We start from the raw sequence: 20,668 nt of genomic DNA on the forward strand, positions 1-20,668 counted from the left end.
AGGTAAAGGGCACATGGCTGTTTTTCTACTGTTCTTGGAAGGTGTTGTTAGCATCTAATGTTTGTGCAGGACTAGCACCTGAAATGTAGTGGTGTCACGTCCCTCCAGTGCTTGGTGCTGAACAAGCAGATAAAGCCTGACAGCTCCTCTTGGCTTGATACAGTTGGTACTTGCACTCTGATTTTCAAGCCCTTATCAAACACTTCTTATTCTAGCATTTTGCAATCATAGTTTTTAAATTATAGCATAGGTTCTTTTGATGCTAGCTGGGATTTGAAGGGAGGCGACTCAGTGGTGTTTATGTGTGTTCAAAATGAAAAGCAAATGAGTTGCTAGAATGCGATTTTCTCTCTCAGTAATAGCTAGAACTGCCTTTAGCAGTTCTAGTAGACCCTTTAGCAAGAGTCTTCTCCTGTACTTAACACATGGATGTTGCATAGCCCCACAGTGTCCTTTGAGAACAAGCTTCTTCTCCTCCCACAAATGATGTGAACGTGGCACATGATCCAGGCTCTGGTGGTGGTCAGGGAAGGTGGCTGGGGAACAGCTACACCACCAAGGAGTGGCACAAAGCCACACTGCTGACTCCCAGGGGCTGGCAGTCCTTTGGCCATTGCAATTTGTTGTGATGAGACTCCCCTGGACCAGTTTTATGAGACACTTTGCTCCCATTGCTCTGACAACCGCCCATTTCCATTTCTGTGCACAGGAACTTTACACACATAACTCCTTCAGTCTGCCCTGAAATATGTCCCTCAGATAGCAATAAATTGACTGTTGTTTTCACAGGCTGGGCCTTTGTTGATTCTGCACAATTTTAGATTAAAACAATCACTTTTGGTTTCCCAGCTTATAAATCACCTTCTTGCTACTGTGATTTTCTATGCCCTTCAAGATAACATTGGGTATTGGGATGTCCTGTTGTGCCAGATGTTCATCATTCTCTGCTATTTTGCCTTTCTACTAATCTTATTTTATTAGCATTTGGACAAGACTGCTTGAAGTTTTTCCCATCCTGTTATTAAAAGATGGGAAGGGTTTTTTCCAAGCACTAATTCAAAAGACTCAATGCATAATTGACTGCAGTAATATATCAGCTTTCCTGAAAATGGCCTTTTCTTACCACATTGAAAAGGCTGTCACCAAATTACAGTGGGCATTAGGCTTTGTTTGTCTGTCTAGGACTGAGGCAATAGTAAAACCTTTGAAGAGGAAGATGCTCTCTTAATGTTTGAATTAAGAGTCCAGTTGCAAATAAAGTAAATACAAACAGAGTTATGTATGCACACATTAACTTGATTTTACCACAAAGTTCTGATATGAGTCACTGTGTGTAATTTGCATTGGATATGAAATAAAGACTTGATTTTTTAAACACTGACAACCTTCACCATAGTAACACGCACAATCCAAGTGCCTTGTAAAACCACTGCTCTCTTCTGTGGGTTAACAGCTATCATGCTTTTTTAGAAAACAGCTTGAATGTACTGCACTAAAGAAAAACATTCTCTGCACCTAGATTAACAAAATCAAACTAACTATAGCAGCTGGAGGGTTTTCAGAGATGCTAAACACACACTCTTCTACTGGGGTATAAGTTATTGACTTGCTTTTCAAAGGATTGAAGCACCAGCAGATTCCCATTGACTTAAATAGTTGTGGATGCTCAGCATTCTCTGGAAAAAGGAACATATGTTTGTGTCTTTATTCAAGGCTTTGTGTTTCCCTTTTTTTCTTTTTCTTTTTTTTTTTTTTTTTTTTTTTTTTTTTTTAACAATTAGCATTTTCCAGTGTTCTCAGAATTCTTTCCCTTATTGAAGTCAGCAGGGGGGAAGGATGTTTTGTGGCTTACAGGATCAACTGCAGGTCTGGCTTGGAGGCAGGCTGGATTTGCAGTATGGTTTTGGCTCTCTGATCAGGCTAAGCAGTACACCTGTCTCCTGAGCAGGTATGGCCACTGCAGAATAGTCAAACTCTGCTCTGATTCAGCCGTGCTTGCAGTGCCTTTGCTGCTCAAATACTGCTGGAGTCAGTCAGTCAGCAGCACTGACTCCAGAACATCAGGGAACTGGCAGGAAGGACCCAGACTTGCTCCACTTGAAAGGTTGGGAGCCTCACCAGTGGCTCCCTAATGACAAGGGAAGGTTTTAATATATTCTCTGAACACCTGCTGCTGTATCTTAATTTTTGAGGTGTTCTCCTTATAGTGATCTAAAGATCATCTAGCTTTAGTTCACTCTGAAGAGAATCCCTGAAAAATAAAGTTAATCTTGCCTTAGATCTCAAAATCTATCTAGGTTTAATTTTGAACAAAACTTAGCTCAAAACTTGGCAGCTCATACTACAGAAGAGACTCATTTTGATGGTGAAATTGCTCCTGTGCAGAGCATGGGGATAAGGCTGACATTTCCCTTCAGTCCTAGGAGTGAAGGGGTTTACCACAGGATGGGACCAAAGTGAGGAAGAAATTCTGCAGAAGGGTGAATTTCTCTTGGAATGAGTAATCTAATACCATGACCTTTAAAATAAATCACTCAATTAAAACTCAGACTAAGGATTATTTGATCATTTGCATTGCTTTTACTTACATGAAAGCCCAGTAATATACAATGTTACATTAATACAAACTGAGATTTATGGGGTTTGCAGAGAAGTACCATTTTGAGATAGGACTGCATCCTTTCATCGTCCTTTGATATTTACACAGAGCTCAAATGTTCATTTTAATAACTTCCAAGGGATCCAGTCTTAGTCATTTTGCATTATTAAAATGTGTGATTAATTTAAAAACTGAGACATGAAGTGTTCCTGTGAGCCCTTTGTTGCTTCAATAGTAGGTTTTACTAGACTACAAAGAGTCTTGTGAAAGTTAAATCAGACTGAAAAATCAGAGAATTACTGTTCTGCAACTTGAGATAACATTCCTACAACTCAATAACACTATGGTGCTGAAGTCAAACTGTTCTGATCAACGCATGATGAGACGTCCTGTTTACACCACTCCTTGCTATTAAAGCACTGTCTGTTTTCCTTAGGCATTAGATGGCTTCATTATAGCAGTAACCACAGGTGGAAGCATCATCTATGTGTCTGACAGCATCACACCACTTCTAGGGCATTTACCGGTGAGTAATTCTGGCATTGCCTTTTTTACTGCTCAGAATTGGGCACTGCACTTCTAGAAACGGATGTAAAACAGTGCTGGGGGTGGTGTTTTCCTAAAAATATGGTGAAGGAGTTTGTCCCTGCATTATGCTGGCTGCTGCTGTTGCTCAGCTCTGCTCTCTCCCTGTCTGATTCATACCCTTCAGGTTTTTGTTGCTATGAGGCACTTTAGCTTGAATGGAAAAAGCTCTGCAGGAATAGTCTGGCCAGGGGAAGGACAGGGTGACCTGGCTGATCTTTTCCATCTCTGATTTCTAAGCTAGCAGAGAATAGCACCAGTGCTGCTGGCAGCCCAGTGAGGAGCTTGTTAAGGGCCTTATTCTGCTCCCAGGGAGATAAAGGACAAAAACCCCATTGAATATGGAGTTAGCCAGAGGCTGCTGAGCTCTCCCTGCTGTGCTTTCCCAAGGGGAGCACACGGTGCTCCCAGGAGGTGCTGGTGGAGCTGGTGCTGGGTGCATCCCTACACCAGTCCAGCCAGTGCTCTGTCACATTCAGCTGCTTTTATCTGTGTGCTGCTCCAGGAGACACTCCTGGTGCATTGGCTTGGGCTGGAGGAGCAGGGGAGAGGGACTGCTCCAAACCCTGCTCCTGTTGCTAAGGCTGCTCTAGGAGAAATGGCACAATAATTACAGATTAATCCTCACACTCATTTTTAGTATCCTGGTCTCAAATAAATACATGCCCAGGAGAAAAAAAATTAGCTGCCGAATCATTATTGTACTACCCCCTGCCATGTTCTTAAGAAAATTACAATTCTCTTTCTCTCATTTAGTTTTTCACCAAATATGTGTTATGTTTTCCACCCAGACAAATGTATTTCAAAACCTTACCTTGCTGGAATAAGAACAAAAATTATTTTCTTCTGAGACAAAAGGAGCTTGATGAAAGAGCAGCTCCTGGTAAATGCAAAAATATTGCTATGCAACAACAGATTGAACTGAGTCTATCTGTTTCAGTTTCCTTTCATCCTCAAGAGTTTAGAAGATGAGTACTTTATTTTCTGACATTTGCCTCACTTCTAAGGGTGAGAAGAACTCTGTCCTACACACAGGTTGTGGGGTTTTCACACATTTACTGATTTTCATGAAATTTTCTTGTCTTCCATTATATGGAGGTTTCATTGGTATCCCTTCCAAATAGTGATTCTCAGTGGAGATGGTAGATCTGCTGTGGGAAAGTATTCCTCTTCAGGAAGACATATTTCAGACCCTGTGCCTAAAATCTGAGGCCTTGACTGAACATGGATAGATTCAGATTTATAATTCCTGAGTTGGACCATCAGAAATGAAATTGGTTTTCTCTCCCAAAGACATGCTTTGTGTGATAACCTTACATAGTATCCAGCCCAAAATAAGGATGAAGATAGACATTATTTTTATTTACATAGAAGCAGCATTTGGCAGTTCCAAGTCAGGGGCCAACCTGGCAGGGCTGGAGGTGGAGCAGACCCTTCTGGAGCTGCTGGAGTGGTAATGGTTACCAGCTGCCCCACCAGCCCACAGGAGCAGAGGAAGCATCCCAGAGGCACAGCTGAACAAGGAACAAAGGCTTCTGCCTGCCCCAGGCTGGCAGATTGCTGTGGCCATGGCCAGGGGCCCAGCTGAGGGTGCACCCAGGTGACACTGGCTATTTTAGTCCTCTGTTGCCCTTGCCATTTGTTTTTTTTCAGTTTTAAAACTGATCAGAGTGCTGTCTGGAAAATCTACGAAGCTTATTTTGTTTACCTCGAGGATCTATTTGTAAGCTAAATTCAGTCACTGTTTGAGGGACAAAATAGCAATTCTTTCTCCTCTGTGACAACAGGGAAAAATACTCTGCAAATCTTTTGCTTTGAGCAATGAAAGGAAAGCAAAACTGGGCAGAATGCAGAGTAGGGCTCTATGAGGGCTCCTGTTAAGAAATCTGATACATTTTCTTTCATTAAAATCATGAAAGTCTCCAATGCTGAGAACAAATATATCCAGTTCTCTTTAACACAGCTTCCCTTACTTCTGTGGAGCATTTTCAAACACAAGCTTCCCTTGTTGTAATTCTCAATCATTTTTTTTAACAAGATCTGGAGACTACTCCTAGGGTCAGTTGAGATGGAGAGGTCTAGCTCACATGGTAAGGATGACTCAAACTGAAGTGAGCCCATTGAAGTCTGATCACAACTCATAGCATTTGCCAGTCAGATGGTACACTATGACTCCAGGAATATGCAGTCTCTTGAGAAGGCTCCTCCCTGTCCCTTCTTGCCTGCTTTTCCTGAAGGTCCCTGGCAGGGTTGAGATTTCTCCTCAGGGCCTACCCAGTGAAACTCAAGGAGCTGCTCTGCTTTGTTGTGTGCTTAAGGTTGTGGGAGTCCAGAGTATTCCTCTGGCTTCCCTGGGAGGTTTAAGACCCCCCTGGCAGGGTCCCCAAAGACCCTGGAATGAGACCCAGGTGTCTCAGGGGCTGGATTTAGCTCCTTGGAACAATTTACCAACATTGAGAGAAGAAATGCAAGCCGCAAAAATAAATAGAGTGTAAATTAGGCTGTTAGAATGTAGAATAAGTAGATTTCTAGAATGTTTATATTAAGGGGCTCGTGGCCAAGATGGAGGATTTGGGGTGGGGTATACCTCTTCCTCCTTCTTCTCTGTGTCATCCATGCTGGGTGACATGTTGGCACTTTCAGATTGGATGAGGACAAAGCTGGACCATGTTATAAGACTGAAGTGTATTAGGAGTCAAATATAAATACCTAGTGTGTAATTTAGACTATAAAAGATAAGTCCTGCCTCTACCAGGCAGATTCTGCCCTGGACGTCTGGCAAGCAGACCACTGTTAGCTGGACAAAGCATTCCTGAGATAAGGAAGAATAAACAACCATGAAAACCTCTAAGAACAGCCTCCTGCAGTCTCTCATTGATGGGCATTGGAAAGAACTGGGTTCCAGACCACCTGCATGTCCTCCAGAGGTGATCTCAGGTCTAAGGAGACACCTCAGGCTGTGACAAAAGTAAGCGTGGATACAGGGGCCTAATCCAGCACACAAGTGCATAGCCATCTTTATTTTTTGTGCTGATGGGAAAGAAACCTGTCTCATTTGGAGCCCTCCACCATCCCTTTCCTAGTGACCTTGTTTGCTTAGTTCCTTGATTTTTTTTCTCCCTGCAGCAGGATTTTTTCTTCCTAACCACTTCCCCCATCCCCTGGTAAAAGCAATGAAATTATGAGGAAGTAGTTCCATTTTGGAGTACAGCTGTTTTGTTGGAACTGCAGAAATATTTCAACTATGCATCCCATTATTGTATTTAGAACAGACCAGCATCCATGTAGACAGAGGTGTTCTTTGCCTGCCTTAGCTTTCAGGAGTAAATACTCCAAAGTTTCACTTAGCAGGATCCATAGATTTGAAGTTGCAGAGTAGATTCCAGGTTTAGCAGCAAAACTGTGCATTAACATAGTTCATATAACAAGTCTACCCACAGTCACTGGAGTTTATCTTGTGTCTGCTTTGCCTATCTCATTCAGCAATACTTTGTGGCTGTCTCAGCCAGTGGCATAGAACTGCCCACTGCAGAACAATTAGACAGAGCTGCAAACCATTCCCCTCTAACTGATCCATTTTTATCACCAATGGTCAAATTTTGTCAGTAGAATCAGGTCAGAAAAGACCTGCAAAATCATCAAGTACAACCTTTGACCTAATACCACCATGCCCACTAAACCAAAGTGCAATGTCCACTCATTTTTTGAACCCTTCCAGGATGGTGATTCTATCACTTTCCTGGGCAGCCTCTTCTCATGCTTAATCACTCTTTTGTGAAGAAATTTTTCCTGATGTCCAGCCTGAGCCTTCCCTGGAGTAGCTTGAAGCCATTTCCCCTTGTCCTGTCACTGGTTGCCTGGGAAAAGAGACTAACCCCTACATCACCACAACCTCCTTTTAGATAGTTGTAAGATGTGATAAGGTCTCCCCTGAGCCTTCTTTTCTCCGGGCTAAACAATTCTAGTTCCCTCAGCTGCTCCTGTAAGACCTGTGCTCCAGACCCTTCCCCAGCATTGTTGTCCTTCTCTGGATCCAGCACCTCAGTGTGAGGTGAATTGAGCAGCTCAGAACTGGACACAGCAATCGAGGTGTGCCCTCCCCAGTGCTGAGTGCAGGGGGCAATCCCTGCCCTGCTCCTGCTGGCCACACCATTGCTGACACAGGCCAGGATGCCACTGACCTGCTTGGCCACCTGGGCACACCCTGGCTCATGTTCAGCCACTGTCAGCCAGCACTTCCAGGTCCTTTTCTGCTGGGCAGGTTTCCAGCCACTCTGCCCCAGCCTGCAGCACTGCCTGGGCTTGCTGTGACCCAAGTGCAGGATGTGGCATTTTGCCTTGTTGGACCCTCATACAGTTGGTTTCAGCTCTTTGATCCAGTCTGTCCAGATCCCTTTGCAGAGCCTATCTGTCTCACCACTCACCCTTTTGCCATGACATCAGATGTCTGCCCTTTGGGTCTGGTGCAGAACTAGCTCTGAATAGCTTGCTTGGCCTTTTCTGCAGCTCCAGTGAGACAGTGGAATATTTGCTTCCATCTCTCTGTTTGACTTAGCAATGTATTCTGGATTGACATATTGATTCGAGAGCATTGTTGAAGTCTTGATATGCACAAGATCTAGAAATTCTCCTTCTGTGCAGTTTTACAGGTGTGCCAAACCTCTGCAAGAGGCAAGAATTGTGAAACACAGTAAGAAGTAGAAACCTTAGCATTTTTTTCAAACTCATTTAAAAAAAATTTGGTATTTTCTATGATCAAAGATGTAAACCAAATATTAAATTGTGGATATGGTACATGATGGCAGCAAAAGCTGTAAATACCAGGGCTTGCAAATCAGTGACTACCTGGTGCTCAGGGCGAGAGGTTTGTGTGAGGGGATGTGTAGATAAAAAGTCTCTTGCAACTCCAACCATAGTGACAGGCCTCTGCAGCTATCACCTGAAACAGAAACAGCAGTGCAGAACTAATCAGAGGTTTGGAATTGGAGCTTGGTCACAGTATGGAGACAAAAGATTTCAGTTAGAGGAGTGGTGATGGCTCACATCTGGTCTTCCTGCAGTTACTGCAGAGTAGATGGGAGATTAATTAACCTGGTGGTATCATTATCATTTACAGGAAAAATAGAATTTCTGAAATTGCACCTAAACCCTGAACAGAACTCACTAGCACAGTTTCCTGTCAAAGGCTCTTTCTTCATATGCACAAAAAAAAAAATTACATGAAACAATGTACTGTATTTTGTGAAATATGTGTATATAGATGTGTGTATGTAAGTATTTATATATATATATACAAAAAACCTTTATCACATACTGTATCAGTAGGATTCATATTAATAAGATACTAACTAAGGCCACAAAAATAACTTTCAAGTATTCTTCACAACAGGAATATTCAAGTAATGAGCATATATAATACTTACAACTGAATCATCTAAAGTGATATATTCTTCTCAAGATGTGTGCATAAAACATAGCCCTCTGATTTTTAAAGCCTGTTCAATGAGTTTCAGCACTCTAAACAGGAATTCCACACAGAAGAGCTATCATGAATAGAAAGCAGATGGAAACCAAAGCACAATCTCACATAAATAAATGATGGTTAATGACTTGCCAGTCTCATACAGGGCTTACATGTTTTCAGCGTGACTGTAGAGTCTGATAGAAGCTGCTCTGATGACACACAAAGCTGTGTCAGTGTGCCAGCTCAGCCTGAGGTAGTCTCAAGTGGGACAAATGTAAGTCAGTGCCATTGGAGGGTCACTTTATCTCAGACTTCCTTCTAGATACACTCTGCTAGTGTTGGGTTAGTCATTGTGCTGAGCAAAGGTGACTAAATACCTCTTGGCAGCCCCTGACAGACTCTGTCTTCTCCACCCTGGGCCAGCCCTGGCCTTTTGCACAAATCCTCTTTCCATTCCCAAATCTTAGTTCCTAGATTTTTGATGGATTTCAGGATGAAGCCAGCTGATCATGGGGCTGAAGGCACATGGACATTCAGCTCATGGCTGGCCAGAGGGAGGGCTGTGTTGGTGGCACTGTGAAGTCCCCCTCCCTGGAGACCAGCTGCTGTAAAGTCATGTCCAGCCTTGGAAGTGCCTTCTCCCTGCTCCCACCTGCCAGGATGCAGGCAGTGGGGACCATGGCCTGCCATCCCAAGGAGCTGAGGGGATCCCCCAGGAAGGGGCTGGATCTGGGACTGACCTGGCTGGCTCAGGGTGACTCTGCTTCACTGCTCCTGCAAGTCAGGCTCTGTCAGGGAGAGAACAAGTTCCAGTGATCCACAACAGGCCGTGCATGGAGCTTAGTGGCAGCATGGGGATCCCAGCCCTCTCCCAGGTCTCATCATTTAATTGCATGGACACACCTGCTGCATCTGATGGTCTCTGAGAAGCTTTAAATGTTGCTGAGTGCTGAGACTTAATCTGATGACCAGCTCACAGAGAAGTGGCCACTCAGTTTGTCCAACAAGCTCCCCCTCTGTTTTAGAGTACCTGGAAATCAGTGAGGAAACTCCTGTCAAATTCCACAGGTTTTGTATCCACCTTGTTGCTCATCTGCAAGCATTGCTTGTTGTGATGTTTCTGTTTGTCTCAAAAGTTATTTCTCTTTGCAGTGTGATGTCTTGGATCAGAATTTGTTAAACTTCCTCCCAGAACAAGAACACTCAGAAATTTATAAGATGTTATCTTCTTGCATGCTTATGACAGATTCTGCCTCATCAGATTACCTAAAAAGTAAGTTTCATTTTCTCTAATAAATGAAAAAGCATGGGAAGGATAAAAAATTTTCTCCCAGAAAGAGTTTTTTATGTGATGTGCAATAAAAAAATTAGGTTCATAGCTTTTCAAAAAGATCTTGCCACCTGGAATGACCCTTTGGTTCTATTTTTAAATTAAACTCTTTGCCTTTATTTTACTAGGCTAAGACTACTTGCAGTTATGTTAATTATTAAATATCATATCATTTGAGACAGCTAAGGAAAATAGGTTAGCTGATGGAAATTGAGAGTTCGCCTGAGACAAATCACATCTTAATTGATACTTCAGCCTGTTCAAGTAAGATGTTGTTCAGAGATAAGCTAATGTGGCATACCTTTGGTTTGCCTTACAATCAAAAAATACCTCTAATTCTTTTTCTAATTGCAATTTGTTTTTCATAGAAATGTTTTTGCTTCCTCAGCCTTGCTCGCTCTAGGAGGTAGGATGTAGGAAACCAGAAAACACACGATCATGTAAGATGTACAGCTGCTCAGTCTTCTGTATCCTACAAACCTGCAGCTGATGGCTGATTTGCCAGAGTTAATTTAATAGATATTTTGAGGTAATTAAGCACAGTTCTCCATCATGAGATGTTGAACAGCTGTGAGGAGCCTAAGTAGAAAAAAGCAGCAAGTGAAGGACCCAGTTTTCTCTGTTGCTGCACAGAGGTATGGCTGTGTAGCTCCTGTGATGAGGTGGTGTCAGAGAAGGGTGAGTTAGTCTCCAAGGCTGTCCCTGAGCTGCAGGCTCACCTGTGCACAGCACTGAGCAGCCTGCATCCCTGCAAGGCTCTGGTCCTGCAGTTGTTTAGGTCCTGCAAAGCACATTGGTGTTTAGGACTCCTGAGTGGTAACAAGCTGCTCTTGTGCCACCAGTTGCAAGATTGGGGTTGGAAGACACCATTGGTTGTGTTTAGCTTAAATAGTATATTTATTTCTTCTTCTTCTTCTTTTAACAATCCAGCTGACAATGAACTAGAGTTTTATTGTCATCTTCTGAGAGGAAGTTTGAACCCAAAGGAATTTCCAACATATGAATACATAAAATTTGTAGGAAATTTTCGGTCTTACAGCAATGGTAAGCTTTAATTGTTGTATAAATGTTACTTTAGCTGTGTAAAATAAAATATAAGTATTGCTCCATTGAACAAGACAGGCTTTTAACTGACAGAACTATTTTTAACATGACGGGATGAATTTTGCTTCACACGGATCTCATGGCTGAGTTGCAATAGCTGGATGAATACATGTGATGAGTGAAATTGTGTTAGTTGCTTTTGTTACTGCCCTTCACTTGCAGTGATCCTGGACTCTGGGTAAGTTTGCGAATAATAACAGGTTTAGAGGAGGGTTTATTTGTGCTCACTAATACTGTGTGTTAAGACCCCACCTATTAGCAAAATTGTAATCTTGCTACCTTACCTGCTGGTTTACATTAAACACAAATTCCGTGCCAGAGCTGATAACCTGCCAGATCTGTCTTCTCACCCTTCTCTGCAAAATCCTGGGGAAAGGCAGCAGTGCCACGTGGCATCAGAAGGGCTGAGGACACTGCCACCCACCTCCCTCTCCAGCTGCCATTTTGCATTCCTCTCCAGCACTGCAGAACCCAATACTCTCAAAAAAAAAAAAAAAAAAAAGGAAAAAATGCAGTCAGCACAGTCACTAATGTGCCACAGTCAGTCCAGGGAAACCATCTTACAAGGGATGAAGAGCAGATTTCCACCTCACCCGTTCTCTAACAAACAGATTGCTGCACAGCCATTAGTGTCAGAAATGAAATACTCTTTTATTACTTTCCTTCTCCTGCCTGCCCAAGTTTGCTTTAGTTACTTGCCTGACTGAACTCCAGAGTGGCATTTCCAAAGTTGCTGGTATTGTTCCAAATAGGTCATCCTCTGCAAAAAAATTCCCCCACCGTGCTTTCCAAAAACTGCACGCCACGCTGTGAAAAAAAATGTCCCTGTCCCCATTTAACTTTCTGCTTTTGCTCCACATGACTAGAATAGAAACCTACATGCAGGATGGAGATATGTATTTCTTGTTTGGTGCCATCTGATTTGAGGCTCTATTTGTATAAAAAAATGTTGCTGCCTGTGTGCTTTCTAGTTTGAGTGAAGTGAAATGCGCCTGCCTGACAGACATGCACACCAAGCTGTTCTGTTTTCTGGAGCAGAAACCGGATTTCAGGTGCTGACTCATAAGGATACATTTCTACCAGGGGAATTTCTGATCCATTTTCTTCAAGGATTTTCAGCCCTTTATTCTGGCTTGACATTAATACTGCCCCCTTACCCATTAGGATTTCACATCCCAGCAATTTTATCTGTGGCTATTTCTCAGAAGAATGATAAAACTTACATTACAGATATCTTCCCTAGCTTAATGCATAGAAACTAAATGGGAACATATTGATTTCAGAACACACTAAATCATTTTCCAAAGACCCCATCTTAATAGCTTTCAAAGAAGTCACGTGCTTTCTTCACATTTTTTTCCCTTTTGTGCCACTTTTTTCTAAATCTTCCACTTCATTTTGTCTCTTCCACTTTCTTCCCATCTCTGCTGCAGTCTGACCCTCGGATTTACAGGGAGGGGCAGCCTTAGCCTGGCTGTGTGAGATGGTGCCTCCTGGCCCCCTTGCCATCTGGCTTTAGTTTTGCCAGTTCAGTGCAGGGGCTGATGGAGATGCCTCACCAGTGCATGTCCAGCACTGCTCCCCTTTGGCTGGGAGTCACCCCATGGCTGCCTCCCAGCAAAGGTGGAGCTCCCATGTAGCAGCAGCAAACTGCTTGCTTGGGAGCTGATACCCTTGGCTCACAGAGGAGGGTGCAGACCTCCAAAGGGCCTGTCCTTGGATCCACTGGGCTCCCTGTACCAGCCGGCTGCACCCTGAGCAAGGCACAGGAGAATCAGCTCAAGTGAGCACCATGTGAAGGCTCCACTCTTTGGGGAAGCCACCCAAGGGCTGTTGGCAAGCAGCTGTGCTTTGGCACAGGGACCTGTGGCACAAACAACTTCAAGCATCTGCTGGGTGCAGTGGTGGGCTGGGTTCCTGCCTCTGCTTGCCCCACAGTCATCAGGCACCATCCCCCAGCCTGTGCTCCTCAGGGCTGTCACCTGTTGGACCCGACAGTAATTGCCCTCTTCTCCTTCTGTTAAATAAATACTGATTCTCCAGTCATCCATCCTGCAGGTGTGAGGTGCAGGTGGGCAAGAAAGGAAGTGGTGGGAAGGGTGGTGGGAGAGACACATATCACTCAGGGCAGCATTTGTCCTATATGCATAGGATCAGCTGGCCCCAAAGCCTGCTTTTTGGAGGTGTTTGTGAAGGAAGGATTCTAAGCTAAAGATAAGAGTTAGCTGGGGGAGAAAGACAGAAATTGCAAATTAGGCTTAATTAGCAGGAGACATTCCTTATGAATGTATTGAAGAATGTTTTTCCCTGTAGCTTTTCACAGCAGTGGAAGTGCGAGCATGTTTTTACACATGGGAGACTGATACAGGATGTTCTTTAAATACAAATCCTGCCGTTCCTTTTTAGCCACCCAATGCCAACTCCCACCTTTATTTCCAATGGTTTGCTGAGTGTACTCTGAGCCCACTCTGCCTGTGTGTTCCTGCAACAGGGATGCCAAAGCCTCTATGGCCAGGAAAGTTCTTTTATCCCTGGGCAGGTTATATCCTATCAAGATGCTTAGCTATTCTATTGTCATTAATGTAGAGTCATAGCAGCAACAGCCCATTTAAATCTGTCTCCATTCTTTCTCTTTAACCTTTGCTGATGTTTTTAAGAACTGGTAGGTCCTTCTTCACCCTCTTCAACAGAAATGTCACTATCTTTCTTCTACTTCCACATAACCTTTTATGTAACCTCCTTTGAATTATCATCTCCTTAGGCTTATTTTATTATTGTTCATTGCTCATATACTGTTGGTGCTTGGGGCAAGGAGGTCATGCATGTGGGTTCCCAGTTACCTTGCCCCCCTCCCTCCCCTTTCATACCTTCTCTGTTAATTGCATTGTGACTTATGGCTGAGAACATCATACAGGGGTGGGTTTGAATGGATTAGTTTGAAGGATTGCAGCTAAGAAAGCCAGTTAGGGGCTTAGCTGCTGTCCCTAACTTTAATGGGAGCTCTGGGGCTTTAAAGGCTGTTGTATTGAGATGCCAAAGATAATTTCTTTCATGATAAAGGAGAACAAATGCCTGATATCTGCCAAGGTGACTTGTCACCAGAATTGCTGTCAGGGAGCCAGATCACACAATCTACATCGAACTCATGCTACCCCCACAGAGGAGCAGTCACCAGCATCTTCCCTGATCCCTGAAGAGGCAGGGACATGCATGTACAGGGCCCAGAAACTGCCCAGGAAAGCTGCCACAGCTCACAGCAGGTCTTCAGTCTTTCAGGAGATCACTGTCCTGGAGCTCCTGGGGTCAGCTATAGCTGCAGGCTAGAGGAGCTGCCCAGCCCAATGCCAGGGTTAGCAAGAGTGTGCACACTTGGGCTGATCCTGAGGAATCTGTACCCTGCCAGCCCTACTGCAGAACATTTCTGCAGCTGTATCTGCACCAGGGAGGTGGCATGAGCTGCCTGCACATGGTGAATCCCCCTTGCATTGGCCGTGCAGTGAGAGCAGCCGACCAGCGAAACAGCAATGCAAGCTGTGCAGAGCGCCTGCATGAGTCACTGGCTGTGCTAAATCAAATACAAGAGATTTGATTCTCCATTTGGGAGGGTTATATAATCATCATTAATTAAGCTTCAGTGAGGAAAGCAGGACTGTAACCTGATGTGAAGATTCAGTAGTCCCGTGAGAGGAAAGGAGGTGGCCGTGGGCCACTGGGATGAGGAAGGTGGAGTTCCTTTTTGCTTCTGTGAGAAATGCCTATTTGCTGTCAGATCATCAGGGTTGTTTCTGTTTTATTTGCAAACAGGAACTCTATCCAGTATTTTTATATATTTCAGGTTCTGGGTGTGTAGCCTAGATTTTAACGAGACACATGAATGCCTGCAAACATCTGAGGGGGCCAAGTGCATCACTGCTCCTATTTACCAATAGTACCTGATAATAGAGAGTCATATCAGCATCACCAATGAATAACACAGTGGCTCACACCCAGTCTTGCCTGAGGGCTGAGGGGGAGGGCAAGTAATAAAGGTAATCCTCCTCAAAAATCCAAGGAAGTGCTCAGCTCCCAGTATAAAATGTCAAATTGAGCGAGAATAAATTATTTTACAAAGCCGCTTAATAGCTCACTCTGATAAGAAATGATAATAAGATGGGCTGGATTTATCCCTCCTGTGAAGATTGTTTGTATGTTTGTAAACAGACAAAGATCTCTCATAATTATATATCCAAATATTGGCTCTGGTATCCTCTTTCTGAAGTTACACACTTGCTCAAAAACTCCTGAAAGAAACAAAACCAGAGTCGTCCCTTTCAAAGAGTTAACCAGTATTAAAAAGGACCACCAGCATTTTTTAAGTGATAGATCTGTCCTTTCATCCAAAATGCCTGAAGCTTTTCTCTTGTAGAAGAAGAAGATAAGCATAATGTGAAAAGAGTTCCTAATCAAGTAATATAATATTATAGTGGAATTTAAAATTGTGCATTTTTGTTCCCAATTACATGGAAACTCAGGAAGTATCTGGTTACTGAATGCTAATAATAGCAGATACTCTAGTGTTAGCTGATACATCTCTCAGATACAATAATAAACATCAAGAAAATTACTGTGTTGAGGAGAAAAAAATCTTAACTTTTGGAAAAATTAATTGTATCTGAATTAATTTTTAAAAGAAATAAACAGTTCATACAGAAGATTCATTGATCTTGAGCCTCCATAAATATATGCTGAAACATCTGAAACAAGAATAACTCAATCCAAAATGAATGTTTTGATCATAACCTACAGCTGTGTATTATTATTTGCTATTAACAATATCATAGAAGCTGCAGCTAACAATATGCAGCACTCATGCTGGGCTCTCTATGCAAAGAAAAGCCACCATTCCTGTCCTAAAGAATCTGTTTGGGATTCATATCAACACAGGATGGCCAGGGGAGAAGGAGGAGGAGGAAAGAGGAGAGAGCAGATCCAAGTGGACAGGTGATGTATGGACACTGTCACTGTTGCTCATCTACACAGCTACTGAGACCAGTCTGGCTCACCAGCAACACTTTAGATTTCCTCATAATATCTATTAATTGCCAAATATTCTGTTTATCTGAGGCCTGAATTAATTATTATGAAGCAATTTTGATTTTATTCTGGTCTGTTTGGCTCATGTTTTTTGAAATCACTGTTCAATTTGTTTGACAGTCACTAAGAGTGGTACTTTAAACATTAACATCTTCTGACAAAGTAGGAAGGAGGGATTTCTTCTTTCAAATGGCATAAGCAGCAGGTTTGCTGTCTTAGGAAGATTATGTTTTACACATTCCAAGTTGAAGTAAGATGACCGAGCAACTGACTGCTGTACTATTATTAACTGAATAAAGTGGCATCTGGGGTTTTTGGAACATGTTTTCATTCATTTCATGTGGCATGATTTCTCTCCCTAAGGATAAAAATCTTTTTGTCTGTTATAGTGAAGGGCTTAGTTCCCTGTGTATATTTTTTATTTTTACCATTCTGTCCCTAGTGTTCTGGTCTTTAAAAAAAAAAAGAAAAGAAAAAGAAAAGAAACAAAAATCAATCTAAGATCTGTAGATAGATAAATCAGTTTCTTTGTATCTTATGAGATATTTGCAGGTATTTAATACTTCTACAAAATAATTTTGTTGTACTCTAGGAGCAGCAGGTGTGATAGGCAACCACAAAAACTATTAAAATTCACTCTGAGGAACATCAGCTAGCTGATACATATGAGACAACTGTTTCCCCTTTCTGATTATGTATTTAGCTTTGCCACATGATCTTCTGATTCCTTACTAAGATATTTTGTCTCGATCATTTAGCTGTGAAACACACAGGCCTTCATTTACCCAAGCCCACCTGTTTATGGCCAGCCTAACATTTTCTTAGGCATCTTCTGACAAAAGCACTCCAAGTCCTATATTTGACTTACAAATGTTAATATCACCATAGCCTCAGGCTTGATCCTGTATTTTCTGTTCCACTGTTTTTCTGTGGCACTCTCAGAAAGTTTGCTACTGAGCTTGGCTACCTCAAGATGTTGTGTTTCTTTTAAAGAGACTTGGACAATCATAAAGTATGGTTTTTCAGAAGGCTTTTTTAAAAGGTTATACCAGGATTGTATTTTTTTTTAAAAATTGATCTAATGAGCTCTTTTTTAAACTACACTTCAAAATTCATAAACTAAAAAAGGTTGAAATTCACTGACCAGCTGCAAAAGCAGAGCAAAGCAGGTTGTGCAGGCAGAGCTGTGGAAAGAAAAGATAGCAACAACCTAAGTCAGGCAGGAAAATAATTCAGAAGCAAATGTGAGTGGGTTTTTTCTTTCATTTATTGTCGTTGTCATTTTCAGATGGAGATGTACTTGACAATGTAGTGGCTGCCTGCCTGCATCATTGAGGCTTTTAATGCTCTGGACTTTGTCAAAGGCATCTGAGTATGAGACAGCACAGTAGCTGTTCAAAGGCAGGATAACATCCAGCCAGGCCAGCTCTGTCTCATCTCTTTGGGCTTATTCATTCACTTCCAAATGTTGTGAGGAAATCCCAAATTACTGCCTAGCTGTCCTGCACAATAATTATTGCCCTTTTACTACTGCATTTACCTGTTGGAAATGTAATCCTATTTTGCAAATGTCACATTCAGGGATGTATTCTGCTCTCTTCTAAGTAAATGCCACATTCAGAGATCTATTCTGCTGTCTTCTGGGAATATGTCTCAGGCTTGTGGCTGTTTACATCCAACAGCTGACATAAAAAAGCCATCTGCTCTCTTTGGTGTGACTCAGTCTCCTTTCTACAGCTGGTGTCATTTGCAAGCCCATTGTTGGCTAATGAGGTTAACTTATCATACCTGTGTTCTGGAGGCTAAATGTGCTTCTCTTCTTTTCATATCTTGGAACCCAGACTGCAAGAATTTGCTGCTGTTAGAGAGAGAAACAGCCCCACTAACTTCAAATGCCACAACACACTACATAGCAGGCTTGGAAGTAACTTTTCACAGTGCCCATAATGTGGGTTTACAGCATTCCCACTACTTTCTAAGGGGGACCAACTACAGAAATCAATGGACTTGCACTAAGTAATAATATCAGAGATGGACCAATAACTACTTAGGGCTACTCATGTGTCCTCTTCTTTTTTTCATATTTTTGTGTTAATAATCACATAGAAGCCCACATATATGCACACAACCCCTGGATCAGAATGGGAATACATATTCCTAGGGAGTCCCAAGAACATGTGTGCTCTGCTGGTGAAAGGAGGAGAATTTTGCCCACATTTTTTATCTCTATATCCAATCAGCCATGCCCTCCAGTCTCAGCTATGAGACAGGACATGTCCTCTGTGGATGTTCATGTCTGTGCTGTCTCCTCAGATAAAGAACCTTTCCTCTCCTTTTTGGTATAATATATATTGTACATGCAGTGGCCCAAACCAGTTAATCACAGGTGTGATTAACTCAACACACTCAACACACTTCCTTTTCTGTCTCATACCCTGTTATCTTTGTTACCAGTAATGCATCAATATTCTAAGGCTTTTAATAGGTTGAATTGGGTTCCAAAAGCATGTGATCACTTGAGACTTCTTCCATCTCTGCAATTTGTGGTAGTGAAGGAAATCCCAGTGCAGAAGCACCCTAGGATAAAAATGGTTAGTTATCCTCTCCCCAGATAGAAACAAAACTCTTCAGTTTCACAGTAATGCTTTGCCCTGTGCAGAAGAGCCAGACTGTCAGAAACTTCATGAAGGTGGATATTGGGGCCTAATAGAAAAGAGAGTTTCATATTAGTACTAATCCCTGTTAGCATTAAATTAGCTCATGTTGGTGAACTCTGGCTGCTAGATAGGACCTTCTCTGCCCCCATGGGAGAAAGTTGGCTAGGCAGGGCAAGAATCCAGCCCAGCTCCCACTGCAGCCTGGCACACTGTTTTCTTTCATAGCAGTGGGACTGGGATTGCCATTTCTAAACAGCTTGAACTTGGAGGAATAATTTGCATTATGTCATTCTAACATGGGACTGTGGGCTAGTTCATAGCAACATGTCCTTTTGGCATTGTGTCTCTGTGGCAGGGGGTGCTAGTGGGCTCTCAAAGCAGCTGGAGCCATGCAGTCATGAAAGACACAGGTAAAAAGCACACACAGAACGTGCAGCCACATCACATGCAGCTTTTCCCTCTGCCCAGTGTTGGAGACAGCAGGCCATCTGCAGACTCGCCAGATGTGCCCTTCTCTGGAAGCCAGTGCATACATGGGGTCCCTTTTCCTCTTGCTTAAAACAAGGATAACTTGAGCACACTGGGGACAGTTCTTTCCATGCAGAAGGGGAAGGCATTCTTCAGCAGCCAAGAGTCACAAGCATCCTCTTGCTAGTTCGCTGAAGCCTCGCTGGCTGTGGGCCCCGGTGTTTTGCCACTGATGACTTGACAAACTCTCTTCAGCTGCCTCCTTTGCCAACACTTCTTTTCACTGCATCATGGAAGTTACAGCACTAGGCATGCTGCAGCTATTTTTTTTTCTTTTTCTTGTGAGTGGTGAAAAAGAGCAATTGGATGCATGGGGTTTCTTTCCAGAAAACTGGTTTATGCTCTGTAATAAGGTTTGGCCTTATTTTTATCAGGATTAACCTGTAAAATTCATACTTGAAGTTAAGCTCTGATGCCTTTCTGCCTAACTTGACTGACTTGGATTTAAATATATGCATATCAGCTTTAAAAGCTTTTAGAGCACTTCTCTGAATAAAAATAGTATTAGTACACTTGGAGTGTGCAAAATATTCAGGGAGAGCAAATCTTATGAGGCGTGACTCCAGGTCCCATTTTTTTCCCTAACTAGTGCCTAACTCCACTTGCAATAGCTTTGATGAGGCTGTCCCAAGGGCTTACAGAACATCCCCAGGAAAGCAAATCTGCTTTGTTGCGACTGTTCGTTTGGCAACACCTCAGTTTTTAAAGGTAAGTGCTCACCATGGGTCCCCTGCATGGCAGAACTTCTCAGAACACTTCCAGACAGGGTGACACAGAAGGTTCTTAGTTTTGTTAATTGAATGGATTACAGATATCACATTTCATGCATAAAAATCCAGTGAAGAGGATTATCAGTGCAAGCCAGGATCTGTGGAAGCAGTATCACTTCTGGCCCCTTGCACAGGATACAGAAACCCCCCCTTGTAACAGGAATTGCCAAGTTGCTTTGAAATTTGGTTGCTCATTGCTGCTTTCTGTTCCTGTGGTGGGACAATGTACAAAGGTCTTTTCCAGCCTAGTTAATTCTGTGATTTTGTGATACTGCTGACCACCAACTCTTTCATTTGTGCTCCTCAGCCTCTTTGGTGGACTACTGCTTGTTTCCCTTCTCACAAATCCTGGAAGCAAGATAGCTGCTTGTGGTTATAAGGATAGACAAACAAACTTGTGCCTAACACTGCTGTTCCCTCATTAACAAAGGTGAACTACTGCATCAGGTGTCCTGTGCTCAGAATTTAAGAGGGTTTTTTACATAATTGAGATGTGACCAATGTGAAATCACTGCTCCCTTGGCCTGGTTCCATTACTGCTCTGGAACTTGCAGGGCA

General features: G+C 42.7%; 1 protein-coding gene across 2 annotated transcripts in view; it reads left to right on the forward strand.

Moving 5' to 3' along the window:
- Nucleotides 1–20,668, forward strand: part of NPAS2 (neuronal PAS domain protein 2) — a 105,609-nt gene that overhangs the window by 59,701 nt on the left and 25,240 nt on the right. For both annotated transcript variants that reach the window (XM_056499131.1, XM_056499139.1), the window contains exons 5-8: nucleotides 3,036–3,125; nucleotides 9,801–9,921; nucleotides 10,909–11,022; nucleotides 19,930–20,048. In XM_056499131.1, coding sequence (XP_056355106.1) covers nucleotides 3,036–3,125; nucleotides 9,801–9,921; nucleotides 10,909–11,022; nucleotides 19,930–20,048 — 444 coding nt within the window. The remainder of the gene's footprint in view (nucleotides 1–3,035; nucleotides 3,126–9,800; nucleotides 9,922–10,908; nucleotides 11,023–19,929; nucleotides 20,049–20,668) is intronic.

The sequence above is a fragment of the Oenanthe melanoleuca genome, chromosome 1, assembly GCF_029582105.1.
Source record: "Oenanthe melanoleuca isolate GR-GAL-2019-014 chromosome 1, OMel1.0, whole genome shotgun sequence".
Classification (NCBI taxonomy): Eukaryota; Metazoa; Chordata; class Aves; order Passeriformes; family Muscicapidae; genus Oenanthe; species Oenanthe melanoleuca.